This window comes from Hoplias malabaricus, chromosome 3 (assembly GCF_029633855.1).
Source record: "Hoplias malabaricus isolate fHopMal1 chromosome 3, fHopMal1.hap1, whole genome shotgun sequence".
In the NCBI taxonomy this organism is placed as follows: domain Eukaryota; kingdom Metazoa; phylum Chordata; class Actinopteri; order Characiformes; family Erythrinidae; genus Hoplias; species Hoplias malabaricus.
In genome coordinates this window covers 3,540,900-3,559,233 of record NC_089802.1, presented here as the reverse complement: position 1 = coordinate 3,559,233, position 18,334 = coordinate 3,540,900, and the positions used below count along the sequence as shown (strand labels likewise).

Sequence of the window (18,334 nt, the reverse complement as noted above, 5' to 3'; positions counted from 1 at the left end):
ACCCACGCATAAGGATGGGCAATATCTACACTGTGCTGAGCCTCATATCTGTGGGTTTTCGGTACTGTGCAGTTCGGCTCAGCACAGCGACACGTGTTGATGATAAAACCCCATTTCTGAAAGACAGCAGATTCCAGCGCCTGGAGCTGGAGGAACAGGACAGTTGTAAATAACCGAAATAAGATGGTTCTACTCTGTTTAGAAGGTTACACTTGTGGTTTAGCACATCACCACAGCAGATGATTCTCCAGTGAAACTGAGGCTCAAATCACACATCATTTAGAGATAAAGCCTCATAGCTGTGAGCACAGAGTCGACTAAAGGCTCTTTTGAGAGTTTTCTCTGTTTTCAGCTTCATTCCTCTCTCTTTTAACACAAACTCTTAAATGCAATTAAGGAACTTTTTGGCTTTGTACTTAAAGATACAGAACAGAAATTGGACACACCACATACACACCATAAATACTGCCCTCATTTTGAGACACGTCCACATTTTTAAATACTGCGGTATACTATATTACCGTTACTCCGCCCCAAAACTACACGCTTCTTTTAAATGGTAGCCTTAACCCTCTGGGGTCTAAGGGCGTGTTCTCCATGACTGTGTATGTCTTAGATTGGTCTTATATGTAGAATATAGAATAGGACCCCTGAATACTTCCTTCCTTGCTACTTTCCACACCCGCTGCAGCAGGAATCTCTGCACTCTCAGCATCACACGCTCCGCAGATGCCGAATGAATGATGAACAAAGGGTTTCTGATGCGATGGGTCAGTTCTTGATGATCTCCTGAGTGTCCACTGCTTCACCCAGAACTGAGAAGGACACATGGCTCCACTGGTCTCACACAGTGAGAGATACATGTCTTTTAGTCTCTCTTCATAGTCTCATAGCTCTGGATTTGAGTGTAGAAGGATTTGGTGATGAGACCGAGTGGACGGGGCTGACTCTGCAGATTCAGGAGGTGTTTAAACCTAGTTTCTGCACTGTTTTATCACAGAGATCTTCAGAACATCATGAGAATTTAATCTGAGGTTGACCCCGGGGAGCTACATCAGAAGTTTTTAATTCACAGGAGCTGGTCATAAAATTAGAATATCATGAAAAAGTTGATTTATTTCAGTAATTCCATTCAAAAGGTGAAACTTGTATATTATACTCATTCATTACACACAGACTGATATATTTCAAGTGTTTATTTCTTTTAATTTGATGATTATAACTGAGAACTAATGAAAACCCTAAATTCAGTATCTCAGAAAATTAGAATATTACTTAAGACCAGTACAAAAAAAGGATTTTTAGAAACGCTGCCCAACGTCATGAAAAGTATGAACATGCTCCTTTTGCCTGAATTACTGCAGCAATGCGGTGTGGCATGGAGTCGAACTGTCTGTGGCACTGCTCAGGTGTTATGAAAGCCCAGGTTGCTCTGATAGTGGCCTTCAGCTCTTCTGCATTGTTGGGTCTGGTGTATTGCATCTTCCTCTTCACAATACCCCATTTTCTATGGGGTTGAGGTCAGGCGAGTTTGCTGACCAATTAAGAACAGGTAGACCATGGTCCTTAAACCAGATACTGGTAGATTTACTGGTCCTTTTGAAATTTGAAATCTGCATCTCTATAAAGCTGGACAGCATCAAGAAGCATGAAGTGCTCTCAAACTCCCTTGTAGATGGCTGCGTTGACCTTGGACCTCAGAAAACACAGTGGACCAACACCAGCAGATGACATGGCACCCCAAACCAACACTGAGTGTGGAAACTTTACACTGGACCTCAAGCAACGTGGATTCTGTGCCTTTCCTCTCTTCCTCCAGACTCTGGGACCTTGATTTCCAAAGGAAATGCAAAATTTACTTTCATCAGAGAACATAACGGTGGCCCACTCAGCAGCCGTCCAGTCCTTTTAGTCTTTAGCCCAGGGGCAAGATGCTTCTGACACTGTCTGTTGTTCAAGAGCGGCTTCACACAAGGAACACGACAGCTGAAACCCATGTCTTACCTACGTCACCACGTGGTGGTGGTTCCTGAAGCACTGTCTCCAGCTACAGTCCAGTCTTTGTGGATCTCCCCCACATCTTTGAATTGGTTTTGTTTCACAGTCCTCTCCAGGGTGTGGTTATCCCTATTGCTTTTACACTTCTACCACATCTTTCCATTCCCTTCGCCTCTCTATTAATGAGCTTGGACACAGAGCTCTGTGAACAGCCGGCCTCTTTAGCAATGACCTTTTGTGTCTTGCTCTGCTTGTGTAAGGTGTCAATGGTCGACTTTTGGACAACTGTTAAGTCAGCATTCTTCCCCATGATTGTGTAGCCTACAGAACTAGACTGAGAGACCATTTAAAGGCCTTTGTATGTGTTTTTGGGTTAATTAGCTGATTAGAGTGTGGCATCAGGTGTCTTCAATATTGAACCTTTTCACAAGATTCAAATTTTCTGAGATACTGAATTTGGGGATTTCATTAGTTGTCATCAAATAATAATATAATCATCAAATTAAAAAAAATAAACACTTGAAATACATCCGTCTGTGTGTAGTGAATGAGTATTAAATACACGTTTCACTTTTTGGATGAAACTACTGAAATAAATCAACTTTTTCATGATATTCTAATTTTATGAATAGCACCTGTGTAATGAAGGGAGGGATAATTTTCGGCACTTTTGTAGCCGTCCTACTGGTTATACACCTAACAACCAGCGTAAAGGACAGCCGCTGTGCTCAAGTGATGTAGAAAAATACTAACAGGTGGGTGGGGTTTCAGAGACAACTGTCATAGAGTCCCTGCTTTTATGTATCCGCACATCTCAACAAACGTATGACATCACAAATGAAGCATTACGAGAACTCCAAAAACATCCGGCCTCCACAACCTTCAATAAATAAGCATTTATTTTTCAAAATCATGCAAGTCCATCGTTGTCTGAGTTTTTCCTTTACAGGTTTAACACACAGTTATGTATTTATTCACAACTCTGAACAGCACATGTAATTGTGACAAGTTGTTTTTCCTATGAGGTTTGTTTTTTGTTTTTCTTTATTTTATATATATATCCATGATCTTTGTTATCAAAATTCTTTACATGAGTAAAATTCCACGTATATCCTATAGGTCAGCTGGAGCCGAAGTCGTCGTTATTGCAATGGTTTTCACATTATTTCCGTGTGAGACGAGTATGAGAAGCGCTGATTTCGTCGTACGTGAGAATTTGGGAACCAACCAACAGGCAGGAAAAGAAAAGTAGTGCCATGGTGAGATAATAATTAGCAATAATCTACCACAATGCAGTAATACTTTGCTTACGATGCACGTGTCCGGTGCTCAGGTAGTGGTGGTATCAGGCTTGGTGTAATGTCAAGGTCTGTGGAGGAGAAGATCTTTACGGTCCTCCTGTTTAGAAGCAAGCGCAGGGAAAATTCAAAATATGCAAGCGGCAAAAAGAAAACAAAAATGTAAAAAGCTGGAAGTTTCACACTGCAGACTCCGAAGGCTGTCCCTGAATGAATATTGCTTCGGCGAGGGTCGAACTTCATTCAGACGGAGATTTCTACGTGTTTTCTACTGTGAACGGAGGAAACAGCTCCCGGACCACAATGTAAGTTCTTGGCTGATGACAGCTGGGGTTGGTAATATACAAGAAAAGCCCACAACACTTGGATTAGCATAAGTTACCTTAAATAATCTTAAACCTATAAAACCTGCTTCAGCTGCGACGTGGGCAGCGCGTCTTTGCGTCTTTAAAGTTTTCGAACGTTCTCTCTTAAACTTGCATAATAAACATGCAAAAATGAAACTGTTTTTGTCTTTTTTTTCCCTTTTTTTCTTGTTGTAGTTTTGTCCAGAGATAGTTTTCTAGAACTCGGATATAAACAGTTAACTCCGCTGTTGCATAAATGCATTACCGAAATAAAGACAGAAAGAAAAAAACCAAACAAAGACAGGGTGAGGTGCTGCTGTGAAAACCCAACACACTCTCCATTCCCCTCCATCCCGCCCAGGCTTTCTGTCTTTGTAACTCTTTATATTGATATTGTAGCTCTTTATTTATCAGGGCTGGCCCGGAGAGCATTTTAAAAAGCACTGAATACTCAATATTTCCCAATACTTTCACCGAATCAGTCCATCACTGCAGTTCAGACCCTATCCAGTAGGTGGTGGCAAAGCTGTGATGGTAGCTCTCTCGTTCAAATACAGCTCTCATGTTTTTGATGATGAGACAGGATCAGATGATTGTTTTAGAGCCTTACTTTTAACATGAAAAGCAGCAGTGAGTGCAGGGCCATTGCTGGGGGCTTGGGGTGGGTGGGGCTGGTGTTGGAATTATGGCAAAGCTGTAAGTGCCCACACATCTGCATCTGTTCACACCGACTTCAGCCCCACACTGAACGTTTACTTTTTAAGAAAATTGGCAAGCATTTGGTTACAGTGTTTATAATGGAGCACAGAACACGGTTCTAGATAAATATGGTTTCTCTGGTTCTCCAGAACATGTATAGAACTGGACTGGCATGTGAAGGTGAGATATAAATGAAGTTTAAATGAGGCAGACTTTACTAAAGCTTCATTTAAACAATACAAAACAAGTCCAAGAGCGCCCCCTGCCCACAGCAGCACGGTCCTCAGCGTAAAGCCTAACCCATTTCGTCACATGCAAGTCACAATCACGCAACACTCGCAACACACTTTCCCAACACTCACGGACATGGAGCCATGGAGGAAAAGGTCAGATCAATGTCATTCACAATTTAAATTTGTAGTTCCACCTTAAATAATGCACCAGAATGTGGCTGCTGCATCCCTTTAAGGTGGAAAGGAAAATTCAAGAGCTACATTTCAGCCGTTAGTTTTTTGTTGTTTCTCCATTATAGCTCTGTGAGAGAAACACATGGAAAAATGGTAAAATATGAGCAGTATTCGAGGAATAACTCGAGTATTCAGAGTCTCTGGACCAGCCCTTCATTTCATAGACTCTCTCTCTCTCTCTCTCTCTCTCTCTAAAATACAGACAAAAACAAAATGAACCTGCTTCAGCAGCAGGATACTGGACCTTTACCCAGTGCCCAGTGTAGCCCTCATCTTTCTATTTATTCACCCCATCACCCCCTCTCCCTCTCTCTCTTTATCCCACCTTGCATAGCTCACCCTTTGCTTGGTAAGGCACTGTGTCCCCTCTGTTGCCCCGGGCCAATATCAGGGTGCCTCCCTTCCGTTTTTTTTGTACAATCCATCTCTTCATCCATCCACTTCTCTCTCTTTACAACAAAAAGAGATCAAGGATGAGTGCGATGACAGGATTCATCTGTAAAACCCTTACACTCTCCTTCTTTCTATTTGTCTCTCTTCTAGAATGCGTCCTACTCTTTTTAACACTCATCCCTCGTTTATGCTCCCTCTCTTTCCCTCATCATCTTTCTCTCTCTTTTTTTTTTTGCTTGTTTTGGTGAGTTTAATAAAGCAAATGTACAATGGAGAACCTTTAAGGATTCAAACACCTCTTTCTCTTTCTCTCTCACACACACTCTCTCTCTCTCTCTCTGTCTGCCCCAGTGCATTCTGGGTACTGGTAGACAGTGGAGCAGTATGTACAGAATCTCAAAAGCATTCCTGGTCCCTCCTCCACAATGTCACAGAGGAACAAAGTCCAAGGGACGTGAGTCTTTGTGTGTGTGTGTGTGTGTGTGTGTGTGTATATGTTAGTTGAGCTGGTCCTCGTATTGTTTCCGGAAGCAGTCTCCAGCCGGGAAGAATTCCCAGCAGCGCTCCTGGTACATTTTCCAAACGTAGGATTCCTGAAACAAACGGAATGGAGTGTGTTTAGGTTAGTAGATGATATCTGAATATTCACTCATTCATTCATTGTCTGTAACACTTATCCAGTTCAGGGCAGCGGTGGGTCCGGAGCCTGCTCGGAATCACTGGGCGCAAGGCAGGAACACACCCTGGAGGGGGCGCCAGTCCTTCACAGGGCGACACACGCCCACACTCCTCACAGACAGTCACCCGGAGGAAACCCACGCAGACACAGGGAGAACACACCACACTCCTCACAGACAGTCACCCGGAGGAAACCCACGCAGACACAGAGAGAACACACCACACTCCTCACAGACAGTCACCCGGAGGAAACCCACGCAGACACAGGGAGAACACACCACACTCCTCACAGACAGTCACCCGGAGGAAACCCACGCAGACACAGGGAGAACACACCACACTCCTCACAGACAGTCACCCGGAGCAGGACTCGAACCCACAACCTCCAGGACCCTGGAGCTGTATCTGAATATTCACTTGTCTATTTATATTTATGTTTCAACATTTGGCGTCTTGTCTATGGACTTGACTGGACTCTTGTTTGACAATTGTTCGACATCATCATGCTGCACATTCTGTTTGGAGAGTCTTTAGAAATATTTCAGACTGTGCCTCCATTGCTCATCTCTGACCCACGTGGGTGAATTTTATTTTAGCTTTGGCTATATTTTTTATAAAACTGGGCATGTCCCACTGACCCCAGGAGGTTCAGGAGTCTCCCACATATCCATAGAGGCTCCCCGGCGCCCACAGATAATACACAATACAATGGAAATGGATTATAAGGTAAAACAGCGGTTTATTATTGATATTAAATATTTCACATAACGATTTTAAATTAGCTGAAGTTTTGGGGACAAAAATGTGGTTTTCGTTTGTTTCTGAACACTGCAGATCACGTGAAACACAACGGCAGTGTGCTTTTAGAAACAAAAAGTCCTTATAATTCACCGCACAGGAGTTTTATTGTTATTTTAATTTAGAAAAAGACTCTTTTGTAGAAAATTTTCTTTTTATTAAAATAAGAAATAATGGCTCTTGACAACAGCTAGAAAAACACGAGCTGTCTCTGAATGATTGATGGCCACTTCACGTTCACTGTGTTTTCAGAAGAAACTGAATTTTATAAGGCAGAGAGAGAGAGAGAAAGAGAAAGAGAGAGAAAGAGAGAAAGAGAAAGAGAGAGAGAGAGAAAGAAAGAGAGAGAGAGAGAAAGAGAGAGAGAGAGAGAGAAATAGATACAAAGAGAAACAAAAAAAGAGATACTCAATTTGATTAAGAGGGCAAGAGCCGAGCAAAAGGAAGTGAGACTCTAAGAAAAAGACGGAGAGAGAGAGAGAGAGAGAGGGAGGGAGTTTGATTGACAGCGGATGGAGAGAGGGATTACCTGGCCTGTGTGCTCCGTTTCATCCTTATTTATGAGGTACATCACAAAAAATCTGTACAGCAGAAGAAGGAAGGTGTTAGTGCCTGACGTGGTGGTGGTGTGTTAGTGTGTGTTGTGCTGGTGTAGAGTGGATCAGACACAGCAGTGCTGCTGGAGTTTTTAAACCCCTCAGTGTCACTGCAGCACTGAGAACAGTCCACTGGTCAAACACCTGTCCATTTGTTACACACACACTTTGACTTTAGACTTCCATTAATTTTGTGGAGACTTAAAAGGAACATTCGAAAAATATTTTTTATTTTTGTTTTTATTTTTAGGCAACTGCGGCTCCCCCTAGTGGACTCCATTTTTAAAGCACTATACTAAAATATAGGGAGGGAGCGGGAAGGGTGGTAGATTTCTACCCTCCTTCAAAAGTTACATAGTGCAGTTTCTGCAGTGCTGAGACTGGAGTAACAGCGGCAGAGGCTCTATTCTCACTGTTACAGCTCAGTGGAGCATCACAATTACTTTTGAAGTTGTAATTTGTAGATAAAATTATTACATAGTGTTACTTTAAATTTACTACTAGCTTAACCCTAACCTTAAGGTCCCCAAAAGGAATATTCTCACAATGTGATATATTCCTGGTACAGTCTGTCTCTCTCTCTCTCTCTCTCACACACACACACACACACACTCACAGATAGTTGGCCAGGTTGTGCTCCTGTAACGTGTGCGTCTCAAAGCCGTGAGGAACCGTGTCGAAATAGTCATTTCCGATTCCACAAATAAAACACTTGGTCTGGAAGAGAAACAGAAGAACAGGGTTATTCTCCACTTTAAAACAACTTCAGCATTTCAGCATCTGCATCAGTCTTAAAAACACAGCCCTGTTCAGAACGCCCGCTTTCAGCACCTGTTCCTTTAAATGATAATGAGCCGCTCGCTGTTCACCCCGACCCCGAGCGCACAGCAGTGAGGAGCGAGGAGCAGAAGCTCTGGTTTTTAGCCGTTTTCACTCTGTTCTCTTTTTACTCAGTGCTCTTATTTCTCCGCGCTCGTTGTGTCTGTTTTGCGGAGTTTAACCTCGTCTTTGCGCTCTCACATAAACACGGGTCCAGCGCTGTGATTGGACAGACTCAGATGAGGGGGCGGGGCCATTTTAAAGTCTCTGTACTTGACGTTAGAAGTGGAGCAGGATCAGAACAACTCGTTTTATCCCGTGTTTCTGACTCAGGCACCGCACAGAAAACTGACTGGGGTCTTGTTTCACAGTGTGTGGGTTGGTAGGTTTATAACCCTCTAGCCCATGCTTGACCTTAGGCTCATGTCCACAAAAGGCTGCAGTTTTAAGAAGCTGAATCGACTGATTTTAAAGGGTGAATCTGGAGTGGACCCCGACACCCTGCTGCTCTGTGGCAGAGACTCTGGGCGTCTCTCTGCGTTGAGGTTTTCACTCTGTGACTGTGTTCCACTGTTAGACGCAAGTGTGTTTTTACACGACAAAGGCACTTGACTGAAAGGAAATGCTCTCATTCTCATTTCAGGCCCAACCTTGGAATAAATGTCTCCGTCTTGGGTCATGTCTGGAACTGAGAGGTTGCTGTAGCAACTAAAAATCGGGAAAATGTCGTGGCATTGATGTCACGGACACAGCTGGTCATTACTGCCATCAGAGAGAGAACAAACTCGTTCCATTAAAGGCCCTTAAACAGAGACTCTAAATCTCTGGGTCTGAGGGCTTTACCCCTCTGGGCCTGAGGGCTTTACCCCTCTATGTCTGAGGGCTTTACCCCTCTATGTCTGAGGGCTTTACCCCTCTGGGTCTGAGGGCTTTACCCCTCTGGGCCTGAGGGCTTTACCCCTCTATGTCTGAGGGCTTTACCCCTCTGGGTCTGAGGGCTTTACCCCTCTGGGTCTGAGGGCTTTACCCCTCTGGGCCTGAGGGCTTTACCCCTCTGGGCCTGAGGGCTTTACCCCTCTGGGCCTGAGGGCTTTACCCCTCTGGGCCTGAGGGCTTTACCCCTCTATGTCTGAGGGCTATACTGCTCTGGGCCTGAGAGCTTTACCGCTCTGGGTCTGAGGGCTTTACCGCTCTGGGTCTGAGAGCTTTACCGCTCTGGGTCTGAGGGCTTTACCCCTCTGGGCCTGAGGGCTTTACCCCTCTGGGCCTGAGGGCTTTACCCCTCTGGGCCTGAGGGCTTTACCCCTCTATGTCTGAGGGCTTTACCCCTCTGGGTCTGAGGGCTTTACCCCTCTATGTCTGAGGGCTTTACCCCTCTGGGTCTGAGGGCTTTACCCCTCTGGGTCTGAGGGCTTTACCCCTCTGGGCCTGAGGGCTTTACCCCTCTGGGCCTGAGGGCTTTACCCCTCTGGGTCTGAGGGCTTTACCCCTCTATGTCTGAGGGCTTTACCCCTCTATGTCTGAGGGCTTTACCCCTCTGGGCCTGAGGGCTTTACCCCTCTATGTCTGAGGGCTATACTGCTCTGGGCCTGAGAGCTTTACCGCTCTGGGTCTGAGGGCTTTACCGCTCTGGGTCTGAGAGCTTTACCGCTCTGGGTCTGAGGGCTTTACCCCTCTGGGTCTGAGGGCTTTACCCCTCTGGGCCTGAGGGCTTTACCCCTCTGGGCCTGAGGGCTTTACCCCTCTGGGTCTGAGAGCTTTACCCCTCTGGGCCTGAGGGCTTTACCCCTCTGGGCCTGAGGGCTTTACCCCTCTGGGTCTGAGAGCTTTACCCCTCTGGATCTGAGGACTTTACCCCTCTGGATCTGAGGACTTTACCCCTCTGGTGTCTGAGGGCTTTACCCCTCTGGTGTCTGAGGGCTTTACCCCTCTGGATCTGAGGACTTTACCCCTCTGGTGTCTGAGGGCTTTACCCCTCTGGATCTGAGGACTTTACCCCTCTGGGTCTGAGGGCTTTACTGCTCTGGGTCTGAGGACTTTACCCCTTCTTACCACAGTGTCCTAGTTGGAAATATTAAAAATGCTGAAAAGATTTGTAGATATTTTATGGTGATTTCACTTCATAGGAGATTTTTGTCAGAGAGCATTAAGCAGAGAGCCACAGAGAGAGAGAAATCTGGAGAGAAACAGGAGGATGTTCACTCTGTGATTAAAGATAACACGACTGAAAATGTACTCACCTCCATGTCCTCCTTCACCTGCTCCTGCTGATCTCTCAGCTCTCCGAACGCGTCGATGATCAGACCTGACACACACACACACACACACACACACACACACACACACACACACACACACACACGCGTTTCTAATCGGACCGCAGAACAGCAGTGTGTCACTGACAGTGAGTGACACACACAGTCCAACAACACTGAGATTCCAGGCATGTTTTCCTGAGTAAACACATCCTGACGCTCTCAGAAAATCAGATGATGTCAATAACACCCTCTGTCAATTTACCCAGTCCTGATACTGTGCAGCTGTGGGAAGGTGAGGATGTTCAGGGTAAGGGTACATAGACATGCGCCTCATCAGTCATTTAAATTGTGATCTGATCTTCAGAAGAAATGTAGGATGTAAATTCAGAAGCACATAGCCGCGATGTGGTGGAGCCAGCTGCTATTTTCACTCCTCCATTTTGAATTTACTCGGGTTAGTTATGTTTAGCTAAAGTTTGTAATCTAAAGTTTCTATTCCATCTCTTAGACGATCTACAACTTACTGAATTACTGCATACTGCTCATGTGAAGGGATTAAAGAGCATGTCTCTCACCCTGGATGATGGCGAGGAGGATGACGATGACGAAGAAGAAGAATGTGATGTCGAAGATGATGCGGTAAATCTCGTACTCGTCTCCGGCGGGATCTTCGATCTGATCTCCGATGCCTCCTCCAGCTCGGACTCCCACGTACATGTGGAACATGTAGCACTGTGGGGAACCAACCAACCAAACAAACATTCACAACACTGAGCGCCAAAGTGAGGCATTTTCAGTAAAAAGGCACCGAAATGAACATCTTTGGAGGAAACCAAGACCCAACAAAATACAACATTTTCAGCTGTGTTTCCTTAGGATTTAGAACCTTTTCATTCATTCATTTATTGTCTGTAACCCTTATCCAGTTCAGTGCAGCGGTGGGTCCGGAATGTACCCGGAATCACTGGGCACAAGGTGGGAACACACCCTGGAGGGGGCGCCAGTCCTTCACAGAGGGACACACACTCACACCTATGGACACTTTTGAGTCTCCAATCCACCTACTAACGTGTGTTTTTGGAGCTTAGGAGAAAACCGGAGCTCCCGGAGGAAACCCACTCAGACACAGGGAGAACACACCACACTCCTCACAGACAACCACCCGGAGGAAACCCACACAGACACAGGGAGAACACACCACACTCCTCACAGACAGTCACCCGGAGGAAACCCACGCAGACACAGGGAGAACACACCACACTCCTCACAGACAGTCACCCAGAGGAAACCCACGCAGACACAGAGAGAACACACCACACTCCTCACAGACAGTCACCCGGAGGAAACCCACGCAGACACAGGGAGAACACACCACACTCCTCACAGACAGTCACCCGGAGCAGGACTCGAACCCACAACCTACAGGCCCCTGTAGCGGTGACAGAGACACTACCTGCTGCTCCACTGCGGTGCCCAACGTCTTCTCATGTTTGTTTTAGAAAAAAGACTTAATACAAATTTTTTTGTAAAGTTTGATTTTCTCATAAATAAGAGGCCGGAGCCTGGATTAAGAAGTTTCACTTGTCTTTTATTAAAGTAAATGCTTAGATCAGTCCATCTCCACGTCCCAAACACATCAAATTAAAACGAAAAGGCTTTGGAGCGTAAACCAGAGATGGTTCTCAGTGCCGGAGTGACGTAAAAGTCACATGATTTCAGATCTGACCGTTCACACAGAAACTCATTGCCACAGATCGGATATGGATCAGATGGACCGGAGCACCTGGAGGACACCCACACGGACACAGGGAGAACACACTTCTCCTCTTCAACTTATAAAGGATTCAACCTTTTCTCTCACTCTCAGGAGGAAGGTGTTCCCTCAGAGTCTCACAATGACATTTCTCCTCAATGAGAAAAAAAAGAGACGTGGACAAAGACATTTAAACAAGTTAAAGAAAGCAGTGTACATCAATGTAAGTCCCTTAGAGACCATCAGTGCACTCCCACAGTCCGTGATGTGGAGAATCAAAGTTTTCTCATGAACACAGAGCACCTTTAATGGTCAATATTTATTTAAGAGTTTAAATGAGAGAGAGTTACTGTTCTCAGGGAGACTTTCCCCAAGTCTGTGCAGCTGTGGGAAGGTGAGGATGTTCAGGCAGAAAAGCCCTGATCACTGTAAGACCCGAACGTGAACACACTCGATGTTGCCGGGGTGTTTTCAGACAGCGTCCGTGGCTCAGGGAGCTGGTTAACTTTTGTATTCACCCGTGTGTGACCGTCTCTTGCCCTTCTCGTGTTCATCCTTCCCCTCAGCTGGTGCGGAGATCCCGGAGAGCGAGGACACACTGAGAAAAAGCCCGAGACGACTGAAGCTGAAAGTCTATAAACTCTGTGTTCAGAGAGCAGAGGCTCAACTTGTTCGTTTAATTTAAAACAATGTATCACCTCTATGTCTCTGCACCTTCCACACTCGCCCTTCCAGGGCATCACACGCTGTTATTGGATTTTATAAGTTGCTATGAAAATGCATTCATGCCACCCTCCACCCTCCACCCCACACATATTTAGTATTTTTGGAGCTGGGGGCAGTGGTCCTCATCGTCACTAAGCCTAGTGTCACCTTTACTAGAGGATGACGATCTCCTCCAGTGTGGCAGAGAAGCCCTTAATAGGGGAGAGAGAGATGGAAATTGAATGCTATGGCTGGCTGGTTGTTGCAGGATTAAAGCTGGGAGATGTGTGTGTGAGTGTGAGAGTGTTGCTGCTGCTCCAGAGTCCGTGCAGTCTTCTCACTTCAACACACATGACAACCGCATACAATCATCTCTCCAACGCGAAGTTCAGCCACAGCGAATGAGAATGTGAGGTCAGGAACATCATGAGATGTAACTATGAGAAATAAATCATTTACTTCAACCTCCTTTCAGCCCTCGACCACTGGGTCCTGGTGTATGTCGGAGTCTCACTTGTCTCTGAGTCATTGGGAATGTTTTATGGTTTGGTGCTCCTTAAGTTCCCCTCGTAGTCGTCTTTCTTTTCTTCATTTCATCCTCTTGGGGTGTTCCTCCTGGGTCTTGGTTCCTCTCACAATGTCTCCTTTAGAGTCTTAGTCTTAATCCCCATTTCTTATTCCCTCCCCCTTGTTTCTGAGTGTCCTCTCTCCCCTTGGAGCTGAGTTACAGGGCGCAGTGGTTAAATCTCCCCCTACGACACGGGATGCCTATATAAAAAAACAGAGCAGCACTTCATTCCCAGGCGACTAGCGCCGCTCTGTAGCAGCTCTGCACCAGTCTGCAGTGATATCAGAGGAGCTGCTGGACTTTAGTTACATTTAGGGCCTCGTTCTCCTTCAGAAGAGTTCCACAATCAGAGATCACCCCCCTCTCCTCACTCTTCTGTGACATGGAGCTCAGCTCAGATTCTCATTCTGCAGAGTTCTGTTCACACTTCCAGTTCCACCTTAAATGCTGCAGTAGCCTCAGGCACCAGAGTGTAATTGCTTCACCATTTAAGGTGGAACTGTACATTTACAGCTAACTCCAGAGACCTCAGCTGCTCCTCGTGCTGTTTTCTGCTCGAGTTTAAAGGAGGAAACACTGACACCTGTGGGTTACTTTGAGCGCTGCACAGGGTTTCGCTGCTGATTCACAAGGCGTCACACTTCAACCCCCTGGGCAAAACTAAGGGGGAGGGGTAAGTGGTCAGGGCAAGGGGGAAATGGGATTCCCCCCTGTTTTGAAGTGGTCAGCTAGTGATACAGCACATCAGCTGTAACATCAGCCCAGACCAAACAAGTCGACACCAGAGCAGGGTCGTAAACGTGAGCTGTGGATGTGAACGCACTGCTCCTGAGACGTGTGAAGGTTCCAGCTAATACCTGCCTTCACGAAATGTGTCAGTATGAAACCCGTTGACCTGATGGTTCTAGAAAAACAGACCCGACGGTTCCGACCAGCCGAATGACCTCAGCGAGAGCATGGGTCAGTGTAAATGACTGGGTCAGAGAATGACTGAGCAGCTGCTCTAATCTGTCCCCTCCTTCTCTTCCTTCTTTCTCTAATTACACTCATCCCTCTCTCCGTTCGGGACCAGAAGAAACAATGTGAACTTAATTAAAGCATTGTTCCGATTCGCTGCTCCGGACCTTTTCCAAAGGCGTTAATCACAAGGCGAGCGTTCGGGCCGAGGGTCCGCTAATCACCGTTGTGCCAGTCGTAATCAAGACTCCTCCACCTCCACTACAGCTCCTACTATCACTGCAGTGAATCAAAACCCCCGCTCCCAGAGGGACCACTCAGTCCGGAGGCTCGGGGGTCGCTGGAGAAAGGGGGAGGAGCTTCAGTCTCATTAGTCTCATTACTGGATCTACGAGCACAAGAAGGCTCCAAACAAATACTCATTCATTCACTTGGTCGTGCAGAAGCCTGGCACTGTGTGTGTGTGTGTCTGGTTTCATGCTACAAATTCCACCCCTGCTCCAGCCATGTACACGCCTTCTAGACGGATGCGTGCTGCATGCGTATGCGTCTACCATGTTGTCTAGTGTGTAGACACCCCTACACCTCTCAGGAAACCCTTAATATAGGTTTAAACACACTGCTGTATCCTCGTACCGTCAGCATGTCGTCACACTTCATATCCGGAGACTCCCCGTCCTCACTCTTGTTGTAGAACTTGCGGAAGAAGTTGAAGGCAACCACTGTGTAGAGGTAGACCACCACTGCCAGCAAACCCACCGTCAGGACCAGCTAAACACACACACACACACACAATATATGGCATAATTCAGACAAATCTGAAGTAACACACATAAGAAGCTGAAACGTACAAAACATAGTCCCTTCGTCTGGACCTGAACCCTACAGCTGTTAGGACGAGAGGGACGGACTGGACTGGGGACAGTCAGGAGGACAGAGAGAGGGACCACAGGGACAGATTTAGGACATCAGGGTCACAACGAACCCCAGCTCTGTTCCAGGATCTGCCCCGGGGTCTTCATTGACCTCAGAGAGGACTTCGTTTTTTACGTCTCCACAAAGACAGCGCTGTTTATTGAGTACAGTGTCCCCCTCACTGCACACAGGCATTGGGATCCACAGGGACAGCACCCCCTGCTGGACACCGCAACACCACCTCCAGCACCACCCAAGCTTTCCCAGGAGGAGGTCTCACAGTCCTGATCCAGACCTGCGGAGCTGCTGTGTTGTTCAGGTGCCGCAGCTATGAGTTCTGTCCACTGACTTTCCTTCTACATTGGTTTTATGACATCTCAGATCTCAGCTCGGGGAAAGCTGGTTGTACCTGTTTGCCGTTGTGAGTGACAGAAGACAGGATGGTCCTCAGTGTCTTGAAGCCCATGGCAATATCCAGCAAGTGAGCAGCGAAGAAGAAGTTATTGTAGTGACCCAGTATGGACATAGTCATGTACCAGGCTAGGTACAGGAATGACTGGAGAGAGAGAGAGAGAGAGAGAGAGAGAGAGAAGAGAGATACATAACAGAAAGAAACAGAGAGAGAAAGAGAGCAATAAAAGGCACTTAAAGCATTTCCAGGAGTCATTAAACCAAAATGTTAAGGTGATTAATAATTAATGAATGCCAAGAGCGGCTAATTATCATTATGCAAATGAGACCGTGTAAGCTGACTGACAACAGCTTTCACTGAGTGATTTCCTGCGTGGTTTCCTTCTGTTTCTCTGAATAAAGCAGCGTAAGTAAAGCTCCAGGAGAATTCCTTTGTTCCTGTTTTTACTGCAGTTTACAACATGGGGCTTGTGTACTATTCGTCAAACAAAATAATCTCTGCTTTGAAAGAGTTAACGCCTGAGGTCATGAAAAGCTTGTGAAGTGTTGAGTCGCTGTGTGAACAGTGGCACTGAACTGAGCAGCGGTTTACTGTCTGCGCAGACAGAGACAGACGGGTTTATTTACGTTATCAGTGAAGACGACGCCCAGCTTCCAGATCTGATACTTAACATCCACCGAGTTCAACCTGTCAGAGAGAGAGAGAGAGAGAGAGAGAGAGAGAGAGGGGCAGGGTAGAGAGAGAGAGAGAGAGAGAGGGGCAGGGGAGAAAGAGAAAGAGATAGAGAGAGAGAGAGAGGGGCAGGGGAGAAAGAGAAAGAGATAGAGAGAGAGAGAGAGGCAGGGTAGAGAGAGAGAGAGAGAGAGAGAGAGAGAGGCAGGGTAGAGAGAGAGAGAGGCAGGGTAGAGAGAGAGGGGCAGGGTAGAGAGAGAGAGGGGCAGGGTAGAGAGAGAGAGAGAGAGAGGGAGGCAGGGTAGAGAGAAAGAGAGAGAGAGGGGGGGGCAGGGGAGAAAGAGAAAGACAGAGAGAGAGAGTAATGAGAGAGAGAGAGAGAGGGGCAGGAGAGAGAGAGAGAGAGAGGGGCAGGGGAGATAGAAAGATAGAGAGAGAGTAATGAGAGAGAGGGGGAAGAGGGAGACAGAGGAGAGAGATGAGAAACAAACAAAACTAATCTTCATAATATCAAATATTTATGTTCAATAAACAGTGATCTGCAGCATCACACTTAAATCAGAAGATATTTGGAATATTTTTCACACGGTCACAACCAACCACCCACAACTGACCACTACTGCCCCTTGCTGAACACCCGGCTTAAAACACTCTCTTATTCTAAAAGACAGAGAGAGAGAGAGAGAGAGAGAGAGAGAGAGAGAGAGAGAGAGAGAGAGAGAGGGAGAGGGAGGCAGGGTAGAGAGAAAGAGAGAGAGAGAGAGAGAGAGAGAGCGCAAGAGAGAGAGAGAGAGAGAGAGAGAGAGAGAGAGAGAGAGAGAGAGATGGAACACCGGTGCAGGACACCGTGCACAAAGCTAAATGTCAGCTGGAGGAATAAAAAGACTAGCACTGTGCGGTGGAACAGTGGAACGGTGTTCTCTGAAGTGATGGAGTTGTACATTGTGGAAGAGTTGGAGTGACCTCACTAAAGCCCTGAAGGAAGAAGGCCATCAAATCCTCACAGAAATATACCATCTAATGTAAAGCCTTCTCATTGGAGTGGTGTTTTCATGTTGCTGAAAATTAAACTGCTAAATGGCTATGATGTCTGAATACACACACACACACACACACACACACACACACACACACGTAAACTCACACAGCAGCTAGGGAGCTGTCTTTCTTGGGTTTCTTCTTTTTGTGAGCGTCGCTGAAGTCCAGCGCAGCTTTGTCCATCCCCAGCAGCTCACTGATCCGGTCATGACCATAAAACTCTCCATATTTATCCATCACCTACACACACACACACACACAGAGAGAGAGAGAGAGAGAGAGAGAGACTATGCTGATCACTTTTTAAAGACTCCACTGGCTTAAAACTTTACTTTTTAATAAAGGGATGTGCATTTCTGTCAAATCTGATTTTCACAGCATTAATCATTTAATAATTCAGAAAATTGTAGGTGCCTCATCCTGCTCATGGCAGCAGTGGCTCCAGAACCTACCCAGAAACACAGGGCACTCTCACACACACCCAGTCTCTCACACAGTCACCCAGTCTCTCACACACTCACCCAGTCTCTCACACACTCACCCAGTCTCTCACACAGTCACCCAGTCTCTCACCCAGTCTCTCACACACTCACCCAGTCTCTCACACACTCACCCAGTCACTCACACAGTCTCTCACACAGTCACCCAGTCACTCACCCAGTCTCTCACACACTCACCCAGTCTCTCACACACTCACCCAGTCTCTCACAGTCACCCAGTCTCTCACACACTCACCCAGTCTCTCACACACTCACCCAGTCTCTCACACACTCACCCAGTCTCTCACACACTCACCCAGTCACTCACACAGTCACCCAGTCTCTCACACAGTCACCCAGTCTCTCACACAGTCTCTCACACAGTCTCTCACACACTCACCCAGTCTCTCACACACTCACCCAGTCTCTCACACAGTCACCCAGTCACTCACACAGTGTCTCACACAGTCACCCAGTCAATGAT

General features: G+C 46.5%; 1 protein-coding gene across 1 annotated transcript in view; it reads right to left on the bottom strand.

Moving 5' to 3' along the window:
- Positions 1-2,904: 2,904 nt before the first annotated feature.
- The window catches only part of ryr2a (ryanodine receptor 2a (cardiac)), a 112,837-nt gene continuing 97,407 nt past the window's right edge, over positions 2,905-18,334 (bottom strand). Inside the window, exons 73-81 of the mRNA XM_066663301.1 lie at positions 17,478-17,611; positions 16,288-16,348; positions 15,659-15,805; positions 14,971-15,105; positions 10,927-11,083; positions 10,334-10,398; positions 7,891-7,991; positions 7,208-7,259; positions 2,905-5,795 (exon numbers count right to left, since the gene is read on the bottom strand). Coding sequence (XP_066519398.1) covers positions 5,700-5,795; positions 7,208-7,259; positions 7,891-7,991; positions 10,334-10,398; positions 10,927-11,083; positions 14,971-15,105; positions 15,659-15,805; positions 16,288-16,348; positions 17,478-17,611 — 948 coding nt within the window. The 3' untranslated portion in view covers positions 2,905-5,699. The remainder of the gene's footprint in view (positions 5,796-7,207; positions 7,260-7,890; positions 7,992-10,333; positions 10,399-10,926; positions 11,084-14,970; positions 15,106-15,658; positions 15,806-16,287; positions 16,349-17,477; positions 17,612-18,334) is intronic.